At 45.0% G+C, this 18,251-nt stretch overlaps 1 protein-coding gene across 8 annotated transcripts in view; it reads left to right on the top strand.

The window, feature by feature from the left end:
• NEDD4L (NEDD4 like E3 ubiquitin protein ligase) overlaps positions 1-18,251 on the top strand; it is a 340,580-nt gene that overhangs the window by 299,395 nt on the left and 22,934 nt on the right. For all 8 annotated transcript variants that reach the window (XM_082699466.1, XM_082699467.1, XM_082699471.1 and 5 more), the window contains 5 exons: positions 4,499-4,557; positions 11,520-11,585; positions 13,504-13,733; positions 15,490-15,611; positions 18,057-18,127. In XM_082699466.1, the coding sequence (XP_082555592.1) occupies positions 4,499-4,557; positions 11,520-11,585; positions 13,504-13,733; positions 15,490-15,611; positions 18,057-18,127 (548 nt within the window). The remainder of the gene's footprint in view (positions 1-4,498; positions 4,558-11,519; positions 11,586-13,503; positions 13,734-15,489; positions 15,612-18,056; positions 18,128-18,251) is intronic.

Here is an 18,251-nt window from a genome sequence, read left to right as displayed (position 1 = left end):
AAAAGTCCCCCGGGGAGCCGGTGGCTGGAGAGTCGGACCACGGGTGTCCTCAGGAGCCTGACAGACTTTTTATAAATTAAGGAGCCCAGCAGTTAAGACTTAAACCAGAAGTAGAATTCCTAGGGCTCTGGAGAGAATGGGCTACCTTTGGTTAAAATTCAGTAATTCAAGGTACATAGGCTTAGTTTTGTCTTTGACAAGTAAAAGTACTAAGGGTTTGCCTGCTTTCCAGAGTTTTACGGTGAGCCTAAAATTGCTACCATAAATGTTATAAAACGTGTGTACTGCCACTTTTTTCTCTAATATGCTGTTTGTTATAATTCTACTCCTAACATAATTTGTTAAAAGAAGGGAGGGGAGACACTCTTTTTTCCACAAAAAACAAAAAAAAAATCCTCTTTTAGTTTTAATGCTTTGCAGTTTCAGTTTTCAAAGGTAGGTACAAATGATAATGATCTTTTTCTTAAAATCTTAACCAGTAGCCTAACCTTGGTCTGCTACACACAGACTATCTCTCACAGCATCGTGGCCATGTTCTGGCTGGTGACCTGACGTTCAGGTCAACCTGAAAAGAATTTTATGAATGTCCTTAATGCCACGGCCCCCAAACAAGAAAAACTCTATTGCAAAAGTCCATCCTACTGTACATGAGAAATAATAAAGATCATAGACTATTTTCCTAGTGCTATGCATAGATTAGTATAATGCGGAGTAGATGCTTAATGAACAGTGACTTGAAGCTAATTCACGGAGGGTCCGTGGTGAAGGCGTGAGGCAGGTGAAGTCCTTGGTCGGAAAGTGGAGAGAACTCGCCTTGGGGAAGCAGCAGCCAAGCTACCCCTGCTTCTGTTCATCAGGAGGCAGGAGAGGGTAGTTCTGCTAAGTGTCTGGGCTGTTCCTCCTTCCTGACTGGTCCAGCAGCCCCTCCCAGCACTCAGGCCCTCCCTTCCCACTCCCCTTGCCAGAACAGACCACCTGTCTGAGGCTCCTCTTTGCTCCCGGGGATGGTATAAACCACATACAGTGCCTGGCTGAGCTGAGCTACAAAAGGTGGTATTTTCAGTCCTTTCCATGGAGATTAAAGTTTGCCTTTGCTCTCTACCCTTCGAAAAGGGTCTCTGAACCAGAGAATAGTGGAAATGAGTAAAAGCCGCGAAAGAGAAAAGATCGGTTTAGGATCACCTCGTTTGCTGTTGATGCAGCGTTTCTGCCATTTCTCCCGTTTGTCAAGGTTTATTCAATGGAAACCTATAAAGGGATACATGTCAGTGAAACCGTGAACTTCATGTGCTGCTTCACCAAAACCCGGCCTGTGAAAAGCACAAAATACATGTCTCTTTAAAAAGCTCTATCGGGGGATGCCTGGGTGGCTTAGTGGGTTAAGCCGCTGCCTTTGGCTCAGGTCATGATCCCAGAATCCTGGGATCAAGTCCTGCATGGGATCCTTGCTCGGCAGGGAGCCTGCTTTTCTCTCTGCCTCTGCCTGCCTCTCTGCCTGCTTGTGTGCTTGCTCTCGCTCGCTCTCTCCCCCCCCCCCCGACAAATAAATAAATGAAATATTTTTAAAAAAAAAAAAAAAGCTCTGTCGGGCTGACAAGTGCTCTCCAGATTGCCTTTCCTCACCTGGTAGGTGATGTTTTAAGAATGCCTTTACCTTCCAGATGAGCTGTCCTTCCAGGCAGTTTCCCCACATCAGATTTCTTGAAAAATTCTGCATCTCCCTTTGCTGTCCTGCCTCGAGCAGGGCAGAAGCCATGCCATCCCTACACATGGCATTTTACTGTGCGGCCTGTTGTCTCAGGACAGATGCAGAGTCGTCCTGTCTCCATCATCACCAGCACACGGGAGTGCACACGAAGGACAAAGACATCAGTGCCCTTGTCCTTTAAACAACGAGGCTATCTATTTTTGCTTCATAAACTCTTGAGAAGTCAGACACTTTGAGGATTAGAAATAACCATCTTAAAGATATCATTTCAGAAGAGCCAAAGTATTGCCGTTTATCAGATAGCTCCTGTGTCGAGCCTGGGGTAAAAGGTTAAGGGAAGATCTTGAACCGAATCTGCCTCTCTTAGGGGTCGTGTGGTTCTTAAAGATCAGGGATGCCCTTCGTCTGCCCTTTGTCTCAGTCCGTGGCCACAGGTGTCTGAGACACAAAGCTAGAACAGGAAAGAGAATTCCAGTAAGGCCAGAAGATCCTATTTTCGTCTTTCTTGCTAGCAGTCTTAGCAAACCTGTTAACCGTAGCTGAATGAACTGAGTTTGTAATTCTTCTTCATTCTTGTCCCTTTATTTCAAATACAATGACGGCATAAAGCAAGTTTACATTCAGAAGTTCTGGAGAATGGATAAACGGCCACTTCACATTCCTGTCCTGTATTGACAATACTTAGCTTTAAATCGATCTGCATGGTCACCACATAGAAACTTGGGAGCCCCAGGAAGCATTTGCAGTGTTGGGTAGAGGAGTGAACCAGCTCTGAAAAAGCAGAACAAGTAGAGACCACACTAACTTGCCATGTGGCCCGGCACCAGGGCTGGGGGGCTGGCTGCAGGAGGGCCTTAGGAACAGATGAGTTTTCGGATGGATCCTAAGTGAGGAGTCACATTTACCCAGGAAAGCCCGGTGGAGAGCGAGCCCCGGAGGGAGAAAAGAGGCAGGTGTATGAAGGTGTGTGGACTGGGCCACAGTCCAAGCGCTGTGGTGGGGCAGCAAAGGGCCAGGGCTCCGTGGAGGCACGTGGCTCCAGTCCAAGGGTGTCCACCAGGGGTGGGAACATAGGTCCCTTCTCCTGGCAGGAGGGAGGCCCTAAGGGTTTTTCTGGAGGGGCCTGACAACCGTCAGATTTGTTCTCTAGAAAGATCCTCATGGCAGAACTACCGAGGAAGGCTCGAACTGGGCTGAGTGAGCCCAAGGCCAGGGAAACATAGGGCAGAGTCCATGGAAGCGATCCGCCCTTCAGAAAGCAGCTTTCTCGGTGAGACAGGGGACAGAGCTTGGTGAGCGTCGGAGGAGAACGGCCAGGGAGGATAGGGATGGGGCCAGTGCCGGGTTTGAACCCGAGGAGCGCTCTGGTGCTGGCATTTGGGGGTACGGGAGGAATGGGTTTTGTTTCGGGAGGATTATGAGTTTGGTTTTGGTCAAGTTGGAGTTGAGGTTGCCATGGAAATGCAGGCACACGTGTCAAGGGTAGATCTGGATAGACTATGGGAGGCGCCATGTGTGTGTCGTCATCAGTTAACTTTAGCTTCGACCTAGGTAGCTAGGTGATGGGACTATGGTCCAGGGAGCTGTCACTCAGCTGTAGTCTCTTTATTTGGTTTTCTTTCATTCTCTATCACAATGGCAACTTTTACTTTCCAGATTTCTTATGTATGAGGTAAGGGACTCAAAATGCCTTTTGCTTCCATCAAAGTTCTCTAAGACCATTGAAATGTCTCATGTGCATTTCCTGCCAACATGAATCTAGAATCCTGTGCTTCAGCAGTGGATTTTAAAACTTGACCTCTACTTTCGTTAAAATAATTAGAATACCAGATTTGGAGAAATTTCTGCTACGGTCACTAAAACCAAATTTTTTGCTTAATCTTATCCGTCTGTTTACAGGATATGTAGGAAATGAGCAGAATCCATATTTTTAATTTCCTGTTTTGTTTTTTTTAACCAGCTTAGATTCCCTGAAGTCCCAGAGAGAACCCATTGTCCCCCAGTCTTCCTTCCCTGTATATTTCACGCGAATCCATCCCTGCCTCCCACACACACCGCCATCCTGTGGCATAGTCCGAAAACCCACGTGATTCGGGGCACCCAGGGCACCATGTCACCTGCACCCCTGGAATAATTAATTGCACAGGCGCCATTGAACAGTCTTGCTGACACTGACTCATTTATAAGAAAGAAACGCACTTCTTGCCAACATGACCAAAAGGGAAACCTTTTTCTGTCCTCTTCATTGGCTCTATCTGATGCTCATGGTTGTGGACTCCTCAGCTGCTCTGATTTTTGTGTGCCCATGAGTAATGGATCATTCGTTGGTCCAGTGTAGGATTCTTAGTTGAAAGCAGTTTGCCAACACTGTAAGCAAAGAAAAAAATACTTGAAATGAGAAAAATCGTGTGTGTGTGTCTCTGTGTGTGTTAACTTTTTAGGGACTAAGATTTGTTGTGCCTTTTTTCAGTTAAAGGGAGATCAAGATCAAGTTATAAACCCTTGAAAGAACAGGGGTTTATAATTGAAATTTTGGCAGGCTTTCTTGCCAAAAACAGTGTGAATAGATGGTTTGGCTTTCGTCGTGCATTTTTGATGGAGTGTTGTGGACTAAACAGTATTGGGGGAGGGGCTGCCGTATAGACTAGGTGCTCTTCTAACCCTGAAATGCTAAGTTACTCATTTTAGGGGACAACTTTTGAAAAACCCAGAAATAATTCAATTTTTTATAACATTTTTGACACAATAGATTGGAAATGCTGATTTTTTTTTTTAAACATTAATTTTCAGATAGCAAAATTACTCAGTGGGAAGACCCAAGACTGCAGAATCCAGCGATTACTGGTCCGGTCAGTATTCTCAAGTTTTCACTCTTCGGTGTAATATTTGGGTTGCATCTAGACACATAGTTCTGGAGTATGGCCGCTTCCCCAGTGCCGGGGCCTGGGGCGGTTGGCTAGTTCAGAATGGTCCTCATCTCCTCCTCACTTGAATTCCTGGGTGGGATCCAACTGCATTTGCCTTTTCGAAGGGCTTTCACTAGAAAGGAAAAGAAAGTGCTTGGCTAATGGTAACAAAACTAAACGTTTTCTTTTCACATTTGTAAAAAGGTGGATTAAAGGTCCAACAATTAAAATGTTCTCTCTTTTTATACAAAGCCAAGCCCTGTATCTGTAGCCTTCTGTCCTTTCTTTTGGCCAAGGGTGGTAAATGCGTGCTAACAAATTTAAGCTGTATTCTGACTCTCTTCCAGCGTGGGACGTCTGGAAAAGTTTGGGTGAGGTTGTAGCCAACCTCTGGAGCTGGCGGAGTTAAGAACTCCTGTCTCTGCTGACCCACTCAGTTCCTCGCAGCCCCCACGTAGACGCCGGGCGCAGAAGGAAGCTAGGTAGAGCGCCCTCTTAAAGTCCTGCCACACGCTGTGTTCATAAGGACTTGGTACCGAACACCACGTGGGTGACGGTCACCGGCAGGGAATGGACCAGCATCTCTGGCCAGTGTTTATAGGAGTGCGGGGAGCTAATTTGGAATTACAGGAAACATGTGGCCTCAGCAAAGTATTGCAGACCTGGGAATCTGCTAAAAACTGGAGGAGGCGCAAAAGGAAAGAAAGCATATTGAGTGCTGAACTAAGACGCCATTAAGTATTTTTAAAATACTGCTTTTGTGGCTTTAATCTGATTCCATTCAAATTAGGTTCTCAGTTAACAAAGGTAAGTCCGTTTGAAAACGTGAAAGGTAATGCCATGCAAACGTACCTTTGATATTTGATATCCCCTTAGTTTAAATTGTTGGATTTGTTTATTGGCTTTGTTCAGCTCCTTTGCTACTGTGTAACGCCAAGTGCCCAGTCATACCTCAGTTAAAACAGCTGCTTTTTATGTGACTTCAACACCTGGCTTACTACCATGGCTTCCTTTTGATACATTCACAGTCACGATAAGGTGTTAGAGTCCTGTTTTCTCTTCTACATCCTCACAAACAAGGTATTCAGGAATCAGTGCGGTTTTCAAGTGACAGAGGACTTCTGACATAATTCTGAAGCCTTTGAAAACATCTCTATCACTTAACTGGTCATCTACCTTTACTCAAACACTGTTAGTTCTTACTGGTGTTGAAAATTATTTAGCATCATATATCCAAGTAAATTTGACCCAAAGAAAGATACTTTTTTTTTTTTTTAACTAACAAAAGAGCCTTGTTTTATTCTTTCATTAGTAATAGGGATGCTTCTTTCAGGAAGAACATGTATATTTAGGTAATTATCAACTTAATACAGACAGCTGGCTTTTGTTGTCATTCAGTTCTGAATATTTGGTAATTTCCATGATTTCTTTCTCTCCTTGACTTACAAGCTATTTAGAATGTGCTTTTCGTTTCTAAGAGTATGGAAGGGTTTTTGCCTATCCATTTCTTACTAATTTTCCAATTTTACTGCATTGTGGTCAGAGAATATTATCTATGGAATATTGATTACCAGATATTTGAAACTTCCTTGGCAGCTTGGCCATTTTTTCTAAATGTTCCTTTTGTGTTTGAAAAGAATGTGTATTCTGTCTTTGTTGGGTATAGAGTTCTTTACATGTCCATTAAATTAAGCATATGGTGTTCAAATTATCCATTTCCATCACTGCTTTTTTTTTTTTTTTTTTTTTCTTGGCCGTTCTGTCTAACCAAGACAGTAGTGTCAGACTCTCCGATGGCAAGCATGGCTTTATCAGTCCATTACATTCACTTTCTCTTCTTTAATATTTCCCTGGTATGACTTTCCTCCCGCTCAGCTACCCGTATTTTTCCCCTTTCCTTACCTTCTGTCAGGTTGAGGAAGTACCCTTTATTTCTTTTTGTTTTCTATACTTGCTTTGAAGTTGTATTTCCTATTTCTGTGCTTCTGGTGCTTACATTAAAGTTTTCAGTCAACGTACTTCATGTCAAAAGTAATAGCTCCGTACTCACCTCCTGAGCAAGGTAGGACTTGAGGGAACTCTCAGCCATTCTTCCACTCACTCTCCATTGTTTGGCAACATTTTAAAACTTTCCAAAGAGCCATTGATATTTTCCCATTTCCACAACAGACAACGTGCTTATTTCCTTCCGGTGTGTGTAGACAGATTTCTGCGGCCACATTGGTTCTTAGACCTGCTGTTTAAACACCAGGTTATCCTCCAAATGAATATGATTCCTGGTTCTCAGAGTGTTGTCTACAGATCAGCAGCATCAGAATCATCTGGAAGCTTCTTAGCTGTGCAAATAGGGGTGTCCCAGCACAGGCCTGCTAAAGGTCAGCGAGGTCTGTGTGTGAACACCTGCTCCCACGGTTGGCCTTGCCGCTCAGGCAGCACTGTCCGAGAGTGGGAGCTCTTCGTCTGAAGGGAGGGCTTATCTGACCTCTCAGTTAAACGGCACTTGAGCTCTAGAAGCCTTGGCCAACAGTTGTTTTCCTAAAACTTTGGAGATTTTCTTTCTTGTTTTCCAACCTCCACGACTATTGAGAAGGTTGTTGATTGTCATTTTTTGGTAGGTAAATCTTTCTTTTCTCTGGCAATTTTGAATTTTCTCTGCAACTTTGGCACTGTATCATTTTACTCTCATGAACCTAAGTGTGGATTTCTTTATATTGATTCTGCTTTGGACTCACTGTAATTCTTCAGTATGAGGACCCTGTCTTCCCTCCATTCTAGAAGATTCTCAGCAGTTATTTCTCACATACTCTATCCTTGCCATTCTTCCTGGTTATCTGTACCAGTATTCCTCCTGGGTATGTGATTCACCTTTACCTTCTGTCTTCCTAATCTCTTAGCTTTCCTGTTTTCCATCTCTCTCCCTTTCTCTCTCTCTGTCTCCTTCTCTCCCTCTCCCCCTCCACCCCCAGCATCTATCTCATTGCTGTATTGCGGGCTCAGTTCTCAGCTGATTCTTTCTTATTAAGCTTTTTATAACCTGCCCTTTACCAGTTCATTGGGTCTATTCTTCATTAACTGTGTTTAATTACTCATCATTCTATTGGGTCTTCTTAAATTTGCTTGGTCTTTTCAGTTACTGTTACTCTGTCATGCTCTTTCATTTTTTATTTTCTTTTTTAATTCATCCATAGCTCTCCGATCATTCTTAAAATGCTTATTTCATATTCTCTTTCAGATTATTCTGTTATCTCTGAAATCTCCCATATGTCGTGTCTGTAGACTCTCCTCCATGCTAGTACAGTTTAGTTCGGTTTCTAACCAGTTTCAGTTTATAATTTGTGTGTGTGCGCTCATCTTTTTTTTTTCTTTTTTTCTTTTCCTTTTGTTCCCGCCCCCCCCCCATGAGGCACTTATAAGACCTGGCTTGTGTTTACCATGAACTTCTTAGCTTGGGATCATGCAGACCCAGTTACTAGAACTGTGGACTTCATACCCACTTTGGTGTAGGCTTAGAGTATGACTGTATTACAGGTCTGTTTCTTTTTGTTTTTCTCTCGTTTGTGGTCCTGGACAGAAGGTAAGCTTCCTTACAACTTTCCTGGGCTGGCGGGTAGTTTTCTTGTCCCCATGTCAGATGGAGGTTTTAAGCAGGGAACTCTATTCTTACTCCCTAGGTCGTGCAGACTATAGGCCAACTTCTGTGCCCTCCCCCCCGTGAGGATTAAAATCCCAGCCCAAGCACCAAGTCTAGGTCCAATGCCCACTTCTTTAATTTTAAGTCTTTCTGCTTATCTGGAACCTCAAGTTTCTCTTTTCCCCCAAGTTTAAAAAAAAAAAAAACCAGTTTCGGGGGGCGTGGTGCCTTCCTGTGGCAGCCAGCGCAACATTACTGTAAGTCAGTAAGCTCTCCGTGTTCCAGGCATCACCAGCGCGAGTGTTAAGTGCTGTCCGTGCTTGCTGCTCTTATGAATGCTCTCATGTTTGTGTCACGCTTTGTACTTTGCTGAGAACTTCATAATCAGCTGCTTTGACCATTCAGAGCAGGTCCCCTCCGGAAGATAGGGAAGACAATGCTCTTCCCAGTTTGTCAGCAGCTCAGAAAATTAATTGTGTCGCCCTTAGTTCCAGCAAATGCCAGAAGTGGAAGTCGAGCAACAGGTGTGCTGACCTCTCCCCTGAGTCTCCGTGTTGGACACGAGCCCTCCTCCGGAAGGAGCTCTGGCACCAGCTGGGCTAGGATGGACAGAAAATACTCAAGCCCAGCTTCTGCCACAAGGCAGCATGTCACCTTTGCTCAGAATAGGAAACCTATTTAATAAAGAGTGAAGGGCTTAAATCAACAGGCACGTTAAATTCTGAAGCAGGCTTTATTTTATAAGCTAGATTGCACATAAGAAAATAAGATGCCACGTTTTCAAGAGCGGGAGTAAACGGTCTGGCCTGTCCAGTACAAGACATGGCCAGCCTACGCTTGTCATTGTCTTCAGAGGCTCCACAATACGGATGTCTTCGTCCTGCTCTGCTGTTGACATCTGTTGAGAATATAAAAACCTCCTTAATCTTCTTTTTATTCATAAGAACTCTCTCTAGAGAGAAAAGTATTGGAGGAAGATAATGATTTTTCAGTTCTCATGCCTCATTCCCCAGAAAGAAAGACCAGAAATACCTCAGCATTTTATTTCCTCCCACGTGTAATCAGCACCTCCCAGTTATAAGGCAGACAGAAGAAGAGAGAGCTCAGGCTGGGGGCAACATTTTAAAATACATTCCCTCCCCTTCCCTGTCATTTAAGACTCTTGAACTTGAATTTTAAGCCTTTCTTCAACATTTTCAGGGAGCACACAAAACAAAGTAAGAGCTGGGGATCACAGAATTTTGGAAATGGAAGAGCCTTGAAGTGTATCTGGTCCATTTCTTCTTAACTGTGAAGAAATTCTGTGGTCAAGAGGGTTTGTCAATGGCGAGCTGGCATGGGGCTCTGCCTGACAAGTCAGGTCCGCTAAAGCCGGCCTGAGGCAGTGGAAGGGCCTGGCTTTGTTCAGCTTTACTTTCCCTCTGTCACTGTTAAGTGTAACTAAGAGCATCGGCTGAACACTTTCCTTCCCGAGACTACACACACTGCTTTTGTCCCTCCTGTCACTCTGCTCTGATGTCCCTTCCACAGAGCTGCCTTCCCTGACCACTTATACCAAGTAGCTTACTGGGCACTCTCTCTCCATTTTTCCTCAGTACATTCACCACTCTTCGTGTATTTCCTACTGCCTGTTGCACATAGTAGCTTGCAAGCCTGGCGAGGGAACAGGGAAAGAAATCATTGGTTGAGATAGCATTACTTCCCAAGCACCTCAGATGCCCAGCACGTAGTAGGTGCTCAAGAAATGTCTGTTGAGTGACTCAGTAAAGGAACCACCAAATAGTGAATATACAGGAAGTCTTAGTTTGTAATGGGCTCTAGTGTTAGTAAAGCCAAAAACATGAAAATGTCTTCATTGGCTTATGTCAGAACATTGGGTCCTTTCCCTTATGTTGGTGGTTGTCCAGATATTGGCAAAATTTCTGCCTTTTCCAGAATCAGGACCTTCATACGTGGTATCATCAGACTAAACAGGGCCCAAAATAAATATGATAATGTGGTCAGATCTAGAGCTCAATGGAAAATCAAATGAAGAATGGCTTAAAAACTTCAGAACAGACCCCAGGTACTCTAAATTGTCCTTAGACTGTCCTTAGGACACATGAACACTTTGTCTTTATTGGTCTTGAACTACAAAGCAAAACACTGACATGACTATTGTTTTCTATAAGAGTGGTTATTTTTGTTTTGGCTTCTTGTTTGTGTGATTGTGTCTTAAAATAGTATGAAGGAGGGAAGCTTTGGTTCCTCACTTTTCCTCTTTCTGAAAGTGTAAGGTGGCGTTAGGCTTGGAGTCTGGAGACACTTGCTAAGGATAAGTTTATTTTATTAACTTAGCCCAAAATGATATCGGCAAAACTGTTCTTGCCCAAATTCATACTATTTGTGAAAAAGCAATGAGTTTTTCTGAGTACGAAGCTTGTCCCAGTTACGTCCATGTGTGTGCAAAAGCCAATCTTTTCTGCTTCATAAAAAAAATTCGAAGGCTTTTCAGGAGCCTGAAGTCAGGGCTCTGGCTCTCAGATACTGTAAGCTACTTTACAACATCGCAAGTGAAGAATGTAAGGGACTACATTAAAATGTTATTACTTCGCCAGGAGAGATTCTACAACTTTTGAGTAATGATCGCTAACTTAGTTACTGAATCCCCCAACTTTGGTACCATCACTCTGCTTCCTAGATAAGCTATTCCACATTTAAAGAAATCCCTGCCCGAGACTACTAACTAGTAAGAGGCAAAACTTCTGATTCCTAAACCGAAGATGTTTCCAGAATGCTGTCTACCTGGTTTTAGAACCCTGGACAAGAGTATCCAGTCACTGGCCTTGTCATTTTATTTCCTCCCCATGGTTTTTAAAAGCATGGTTAGTCTTTTCAAAATGACCACATAGGTCATTTTGGGTTTTGTGTTAAAAAATCATAACCAGTAACTTTTTCCTAAACTTAAAACAACAAAAAGGTTACACCCTGACTCCCATTTAGACCAAAGTCACATGGACAGTGCTTTGCTTTATGTGACAAATCCCCAAAAATGATTTCTTAAATATCAGTACCGTTGTTTTCAGGGGTGAAAGCCTCCCCCAATACAGTGCTGATTAGCCTCAATAATTTCTAGAACTTTCCCGTGTAGACATTATATAAATTTCAGTGATAATATGGAGAGTGAGAACTATAAGGTTTATGATTTGTGAAATTCTGTGAATGTTGGCTCAGTATACATAAAATTTCAAGTGTATTTGTTTACATTATTTATATTTATAAATTTATCTTCCAGGCTGTTCCTTACTCCAGAGAATTTAAGCAGAAATATGACTACTTTAGGAAGAAATTAAAGAAACCTGTGAGTAACATGTCCTCCAAAAATGCTGTTTTAGTCCTTTGTAAGTGACCAAAGTGACTTCAGTGAGAACAACTTGTGTGTTACCGTGTGTGTGCACTAAAAACAGTTATCTTCCTTTTCCCATTGTACTTTGATCCACCTGGCTCTTCAGTCTGAATTTTCTTTTTAAGAGACCTGGTAAGTGAAGACTGACTTAGTATTACATATCAAATCAACCTGAACAGTTATGTCTTACATAATACATCGCAAGGTAAAAATGATTTTAATGGGGTATAAAATAATTAGGGACCTACTGGGAATATGCAGAGAAGCCTACAGTGATCGTCTTGAAACCTGACCCTACTCAAAAAAAGGTTCCTATCCTTCCCTCCCCATTCAAAAGTATAGTTTTAATTATATGTATAACACAAAAAAAATTTTTTAAATTTTATTTGACAGAGCGAGACAGCAAGAGAGGGAACGCACGCAGGGGGAGTGGGAGGGAGAGAAGCAGGCTCCCCGCTGAGCAGGAAGCCAGATGTGGGTCTTGATCCCCAGACCCTGGGATTGTGACCTGAGCCGAAGGCAGACACTTAACGACTGAGCCACCCAGGCGCCCCAGCACAAATACAGTTTACCATATTAAATTATAATATTTGGCATGTTAGGAGCGAGTATAATTTTCAGATTGAAATTCTCAGTGGGAAGCCCTGTGAGGTGTTTACAGGCCACGTTTTAAATCACAGTATTACACTTCTGCTGACACCATCCTGTGGTCCATCCCTTCCTGTTGTTCCCACCCCCACCCCCACCCCCCGCCCCGGGTCTTCAGCACTGTGTCTTCTGTCTTCCTATTTGACGTCACCTCCCTGGTACAGATTCCGTCTGTTTTCCCCTCAGTGTGTGCGCTCGTGGTTTCTGCACCGGCCATTGTTTCTTGGCTTCCTCCCCTCGGGAAGAGGCAGTGTTAGGCACAACTCCCCTCGCCCCAGTCTGCCCAGGTGTCATCTTGGTCTCTCCTGCTCCATGGCCTTGGTCGATGCCTCTTTTCTGGGTCTCCATGATGGCCAAGGCACTGGGGACACACAGGTGCATGGGGCACAGTCTCTGCGTCGGGAGCCCCCACTTTGGGTCTTCTCCCCTCCAGCGTGCTGATGCAGGTAGCCCTCGGAGAGCCGCTTTTGCAGTGGCTCTGTAACACACACGGGAAATTCATCAGCGTTACTTCGTGAGTATCCTGCATGTCCCCCAGTGGCCGGGGATGACTCTGCATAAGAGCATGTCCCGCTCTGGCGTCCCGCCAGGGCGTCCGCTGTCGGGGCAAGGCTAACCCTGGTCCTCCTTTTTCCAGGCAGCAGTGATTCACAGCTTCCCTTAAGGGCCTGTTCATGGTCACGTTCTTTAACTGTAACCTTTGTGTTGCTTTTCCACAACCTGGTGTGATCCTTGAGGGCCCGCCTCTCGTGGCAGCAGAATTAGCCTGTAGGCATGGGTCACACGGCCCAGCTGAAGGCCGGGCCAGAGTTGAGAAAGGGTCTCCCCTGGGCCGGATGGGGATGGTTTTGTGGGTTATGATGACCTGGACTACCATTCCTTTCTTCGGCAGAAGCAGTATGGAGAGTTGACCATATTTCAGAGGTGGATGGGTACCTCACAGCTATTTATGGAAGGGGGAGAGGTTGACTGTCCAAATTCTGCTCCGTATCGTTTCTTGTGCCTCTGTCGGATGGCTGCTGGGACACGCTCTGTGTATCTTGGCCACACACAGTGAGGCGTGCTGTGTGTGAGGAAATCCCTGAAGGACGGACTCTCTGTTGGAGCCCTTCGTCTCTGCTTATTTGAAGACTGCTGTCATTTCTACTCTTCGTTGTTTTCTCTGTTCAAAAGTCGGATGCGTATTTGCTATATGATTACGTGCTTGTTTTCTTCTTTCGTGTAGGCTGATATTCCAAATAGGTTTGAAATGAAACTTCACAGAAATAACATCTTCGAAGAGTCCTATCGGAGAATTATGTCCGTGAAAAGACCAGATGTTCTGAAAGCTAGATTGTGGATCGAATTTGAATCGGAGAAAGGTCTTGACTATGGGGGTGTGGCCCGAGAGTGGTTCTTCCTACTGTCCAAAGAGATGTTCAACCCCTACTATGGGCTTTTTGAGTACTCTGCCACGTAAGTATGCCGAGGGCACTCAGAATGTGCTCCCTCCCCACCAAAAAGGGTTTTATTTATAATGAATTTAAACTTAATGGGAGAATGAGTGGCTCAGTCATTCAGGACGAACTAACACTGCTGATTTCAGAAACCCCTCCCACCCCACATAAGTCTTGAACGGGTTTCCACTCCACATGGTGAAGTAATGTACTCTGTGAACACCTAAGAATGATTTTTCCCTTGTCATTCGGGTTCATGTAATCGAAATGGAAAATGTGCTGGGTACTTCTGGTGAGGAACAAGAGGCAATGTTCATTAGTAATGCTGTGCTAAATTGGGAGCATTTGTCAGTGTCAGAATTCCGAAACTCATCATCACGTCAGGAACAAGGACACTTTCTGAAGTTCTGTTACTCAAAGGCAAATGATACGAACTTTGAGGACCCATTCTTCAGGATCTAGAGTACCATCTCGGTCCTATAAAGGAAGAAACAGATTCTCCCTCGTATTAGGATTTCATCTTCGCCAAACACGAAGCTGAGACAGACTTAGTTGCTTTCTCAGGAATCAAACACCCATGGCTTACACAGCTAGGCACTCCTTCCAGGCTGTGGAGTCTCCAGAGACTTGGGCTCGGTTTAGGCTTGAGGCCCCAGTAGAACAGTCCTTGACCTTGCTGAAGGGCAGCCTGTGCTGTAAGGGGACCTGGGTTCTCCTGCATCATCTACCTGGTGCTGCTCCCCTGAGAGCTCTTTTGGAAGCCAGTCTCCATGCCCTCCTCGGTTGCTCTAGCCAGGAATTCCCATTTTGGTTTTTTTTGTTTGTTTATTGTTGTTTCCAAGTCCCATGAGAAAGCCTGCAGTGTGAAATTGATAAAAACCATTGAAGTGGAGGGCAGGGTAGGGAGGTGAGACCCTTATCTCTCTCCCACATTCCCAGAGAGACACCACCTGCCCTGCCGCCCAGGGATTCTGTGGAGCCCCTTTTGAAAACCACTGATCCTCCAGATCTTGAGACCAAAGACAGATGAGTAGCTACATGTGAACATTTTGAGGTTGGCATTGTTGAGAGAGCCGCGTGCTGCTCCCAGTGTTCTTGGAGCCTTTCCGGGCAGAGTAGTGGTCAGACCAGGGTTGGGTCCATCGGAAAAACTTTGATCTCCAAACCAAATGTCTCTCAAAGGAATCAACCCTTATCCTCACAGAGAAAACCCGTAGTACTCACATCATTGGGAATCGACACACGGCCCTTCTGATATATGGTATTCCTCATCCTCCCAAGATACTTGATTGAACCGTATGAAATTGACATTTTTTGTAGAGTAAAAGTAGTCAGATATCAGCAGTTTCTTGCGGTGTAACTTACATAGGGCATGTGCGCCTGCTCTGTTAGACATCAGTTGGTCACAGCGGGGCTAACTAGACAGTAAGTTGTGTTCTCTAGCATTCCCATTGGGTACAGTGCTCACAGGTGTGCCATGCATGTCTAAGGACGGGTGGCAAAGGAGAATTCAGACTGTTGAGTTTCTTATTTAAAAGTATGATTGTGGGGTGCCTGGGTTGCTCAGTGGGTTAAGCCTATACCTTTGGCTCAGGTCATGGTCTCAGGGTCCTGGGATCGAGCCCCACATCACGCTCTTTGCTCAGTGGGGAGCCTGCTTCCTTCCCTCTCTCTGCCTGCCTCTGCCTGCTTGCGATCTCTGTCAAATAAATAAAATTTTAAAAAAATCAAAAATAAAAGTATGATGCGCTTTACCTCTCTCTCCCTCCCCAAAGGGACAACTACACACTTCAGATCAATCCCAACTCTGGCCTCTGTAACGAAGACCATTTGTCCTACTTCACTTTTATTGGAAGAGTTGCTGGTCTGGCGGTATTCCATGGGAAGCTTCTAGATGGTAAGTTACTGAGATGTCATGACGTAACGGAAATAAGATGGGGCTGTCTGTGGTTCCTTACTAGGCGTCGTGTCTTCACATTGCAGTTTTAAGCAGAAGTTTCACTAATTCTCTGGAGTTGGATAAATTCGTTTTATGGTTTGCCGTGAAAGAGGTGCTTTTCCCTGGTGTCATCCTAATTTGAGCACCGAAAACAGTGTCTGCACATTTAAAAAAAAAAAAAAAAAAAAATTTTTTTTTAACCTTACAGCGTGAAGCACAGAACATTCTGTATTTGCACATTTTCTGTGTTTTCCAGAATAACTTTTTTTTTTTTTAAGCAAGAGGTAGATTTGGTGACAGATGGAAAAGCTAATTGAAAAGTTAATTTAAATGATCTAATCCATCCAATATCCTGCTATTGTTCCATTTGTCCCTGAATCATTACTTTTGAATGCAAAGAGATTATAAATAATTTCAAAGCCATGCTATAACCAATGAAGACCTCGACCCTGGGATCACTGCTAAAACAGACGGCACGGAAGAATCTCATTATTACTCAGAGCATATAAGTCATGGAAGAATTTCAAGGCACACTCACAGTTAGAAGTCAGACTCCCTCCCTGGCTGGATGCATAGGCTTAGTTAGAGGAGAGACCTATGCTGGGTTCTGACACTTCAGAAGCAGCACCCATAAGAGGGCCTCGCAGAAATCATGGGTGAGGCGGTGGAGTCAGAAATATCTTTGAAGGGAGAGCCTGGGTGGCTCGGGTTGAGCATCCAACTCTTGATTTCAGCCCAGGTCATGAGATAAGCCCCGCAAAGGGCTCTGCGCTCAGCAAGGAGTTCGCTCGTCTCCACTCTACCCCTCCAGTCCACCAGCTCGCTCACTCTCTCATAAATAAATAAAAGCTTCAGAAATACCTATTTTTGAAGAATTTGCGCTTGAGACAGTTGAAGATAGGCCAAAAGTAAAATTTGGGGTCAAAATTGTGATTACCATAGAAAATGAGGTTTCCTGGGGAATTAATGTTAATTGTGTTTATGGAACCTTAGATATTCCAATCAATAATTGATGGCCCCTCTGTACTTTTCCTCTTTAATGTGTTTTTGCTGGTTCTTGCTAGCTGGTTTTTGATCTTCTCATTTCATATTTTCAGTTGAGAAAGTAAACATTTTTTTTTCTCGGTTAAAAGGAAACTGCCCTTGGTATTTTTGTACATATAAAATACATACATATGTAGTGTGTGTGTGAGTCTATTTTACTTTGCAACTTTGGAGTCATGGCATAGATTATTTCAGCCTATGCAGATTCATTTCAGCCTTAGAGGTCCGTTTACTTACCTTCTGCCAAGTGAGAAGGCATTCTTAGTTACTCTGGAAAAATCTAGAAAGTAGAAGATAGGATTCTGACCTCAGTGAACTTCTGTTCTCTTGGCTGGGGGGAGCAGGAGAATCACAGCACCAGGAGAGGGTGTCTTGGCTGGAGGGTCAGGAGCGTTTGACCATGATGTGTTTGACCTCGGTGGGGTGAGGGGGGTAGGACTTGCACAGGTAGAAGCTGGTATGGCTTAAGGACAGGGACTCTGGAGGAAGTAGCAGGGACGGGCAGGAACGTACCAGGGAGTGGAGGAGATTGCCCTAGGGAATTGCGGAGTTAAGAGCCAGAGTGGTCAGAATGGTGAGTGCGCCGGTGGCCACAGCCTCTGTTCTCTGAAGGTCCGCCCACCCCTCCCTTCTGCTGGTTTACTCCTTTCACCACCTTTTACCTCCCTAGACCCCGAAGGTAATTGAGCCAGCAGTGTTGGGAATATGTAGCAGAGCTCTGTGATAGATCAGATGGGGGGGCGTGGTGAGAGGGAGGGAGGAGGTGGCGTCCAGGGATGCCGGCTTACGTCGGGGTCCCTGCTGGCCACCTGTGTGGTGGTGGGGTCCATCGCCAGAGGCCTTCATCCCCAGCCCTAGAAGGCTGCACAGCTTTCGAGTGGTCTCCCTCGTTGGCCCTGTGCCGCCTTCCTGGTTTTCTCCCCATTACTGCCCAAACAGTGGTCCCCAAGTGCAGGCGGAATTTTCACCTGGCTTTTCCCTGATGACTGATCCCTGCAGGCGGGGCCTGACTCTCCAGCCCCGTCACTGGCCTGTCCTCCCCAGGAGGCGCTGTGCTTCCGCAGTGGCCCACCTTGGCCAGTCTCCTTCTGGTCCCCTCTGCTTCCACTGCTCTTTGCCCTCCTGTTCATGTGCCTTGTTTGAGCTGCAGACTCCTGCGTGGCCCGGAAGAAGCTCTTTTTCCTCCTCCCAGAAGCCTTTTGACCCCTCACTGCTATAGTGTCCTTCCTGAGCCCCGCCTTCCCCTAGGCCATGCCTGGCCCCTCATTCAGCCCGAGGGCGGCCTCACTTCTGTTTCATGCTCTGATGCACGGCACTGTCAAAGCTCTGAAACCAACCCTATCTTTCCACCCGTCCTAGGTTTCTTCATTAGACCATTTTACAAAATGATGTTGGGCAAGCAGATAACGCTGAATGACATGGAGTCTGTGGTGAGTAAATACGGAGCACGGCCGGGCATCATGGGCCCCTGTGCCTTACAGAGGGGTAGCTGAGGCCACGTTGTAGCCACAGTGATTTTTGTGGGTGTCATCGTTCAGTTTGAACAACAGGGAA

This window comes from Mustela nivalis (assembly GCF_964662115.1).
Source record: "Mustela nivalis genome assembly, chromosome: 14".
Taxonomy (NCBI): Eukaryota; Metazoa; Chordata; class Mammalia; order Carnivora; family Mustelidae; genus Mustela; species Mustela nivalis.
This window is presented reverse-complemented; position numbering and strand designations above follow the sequence as displayed.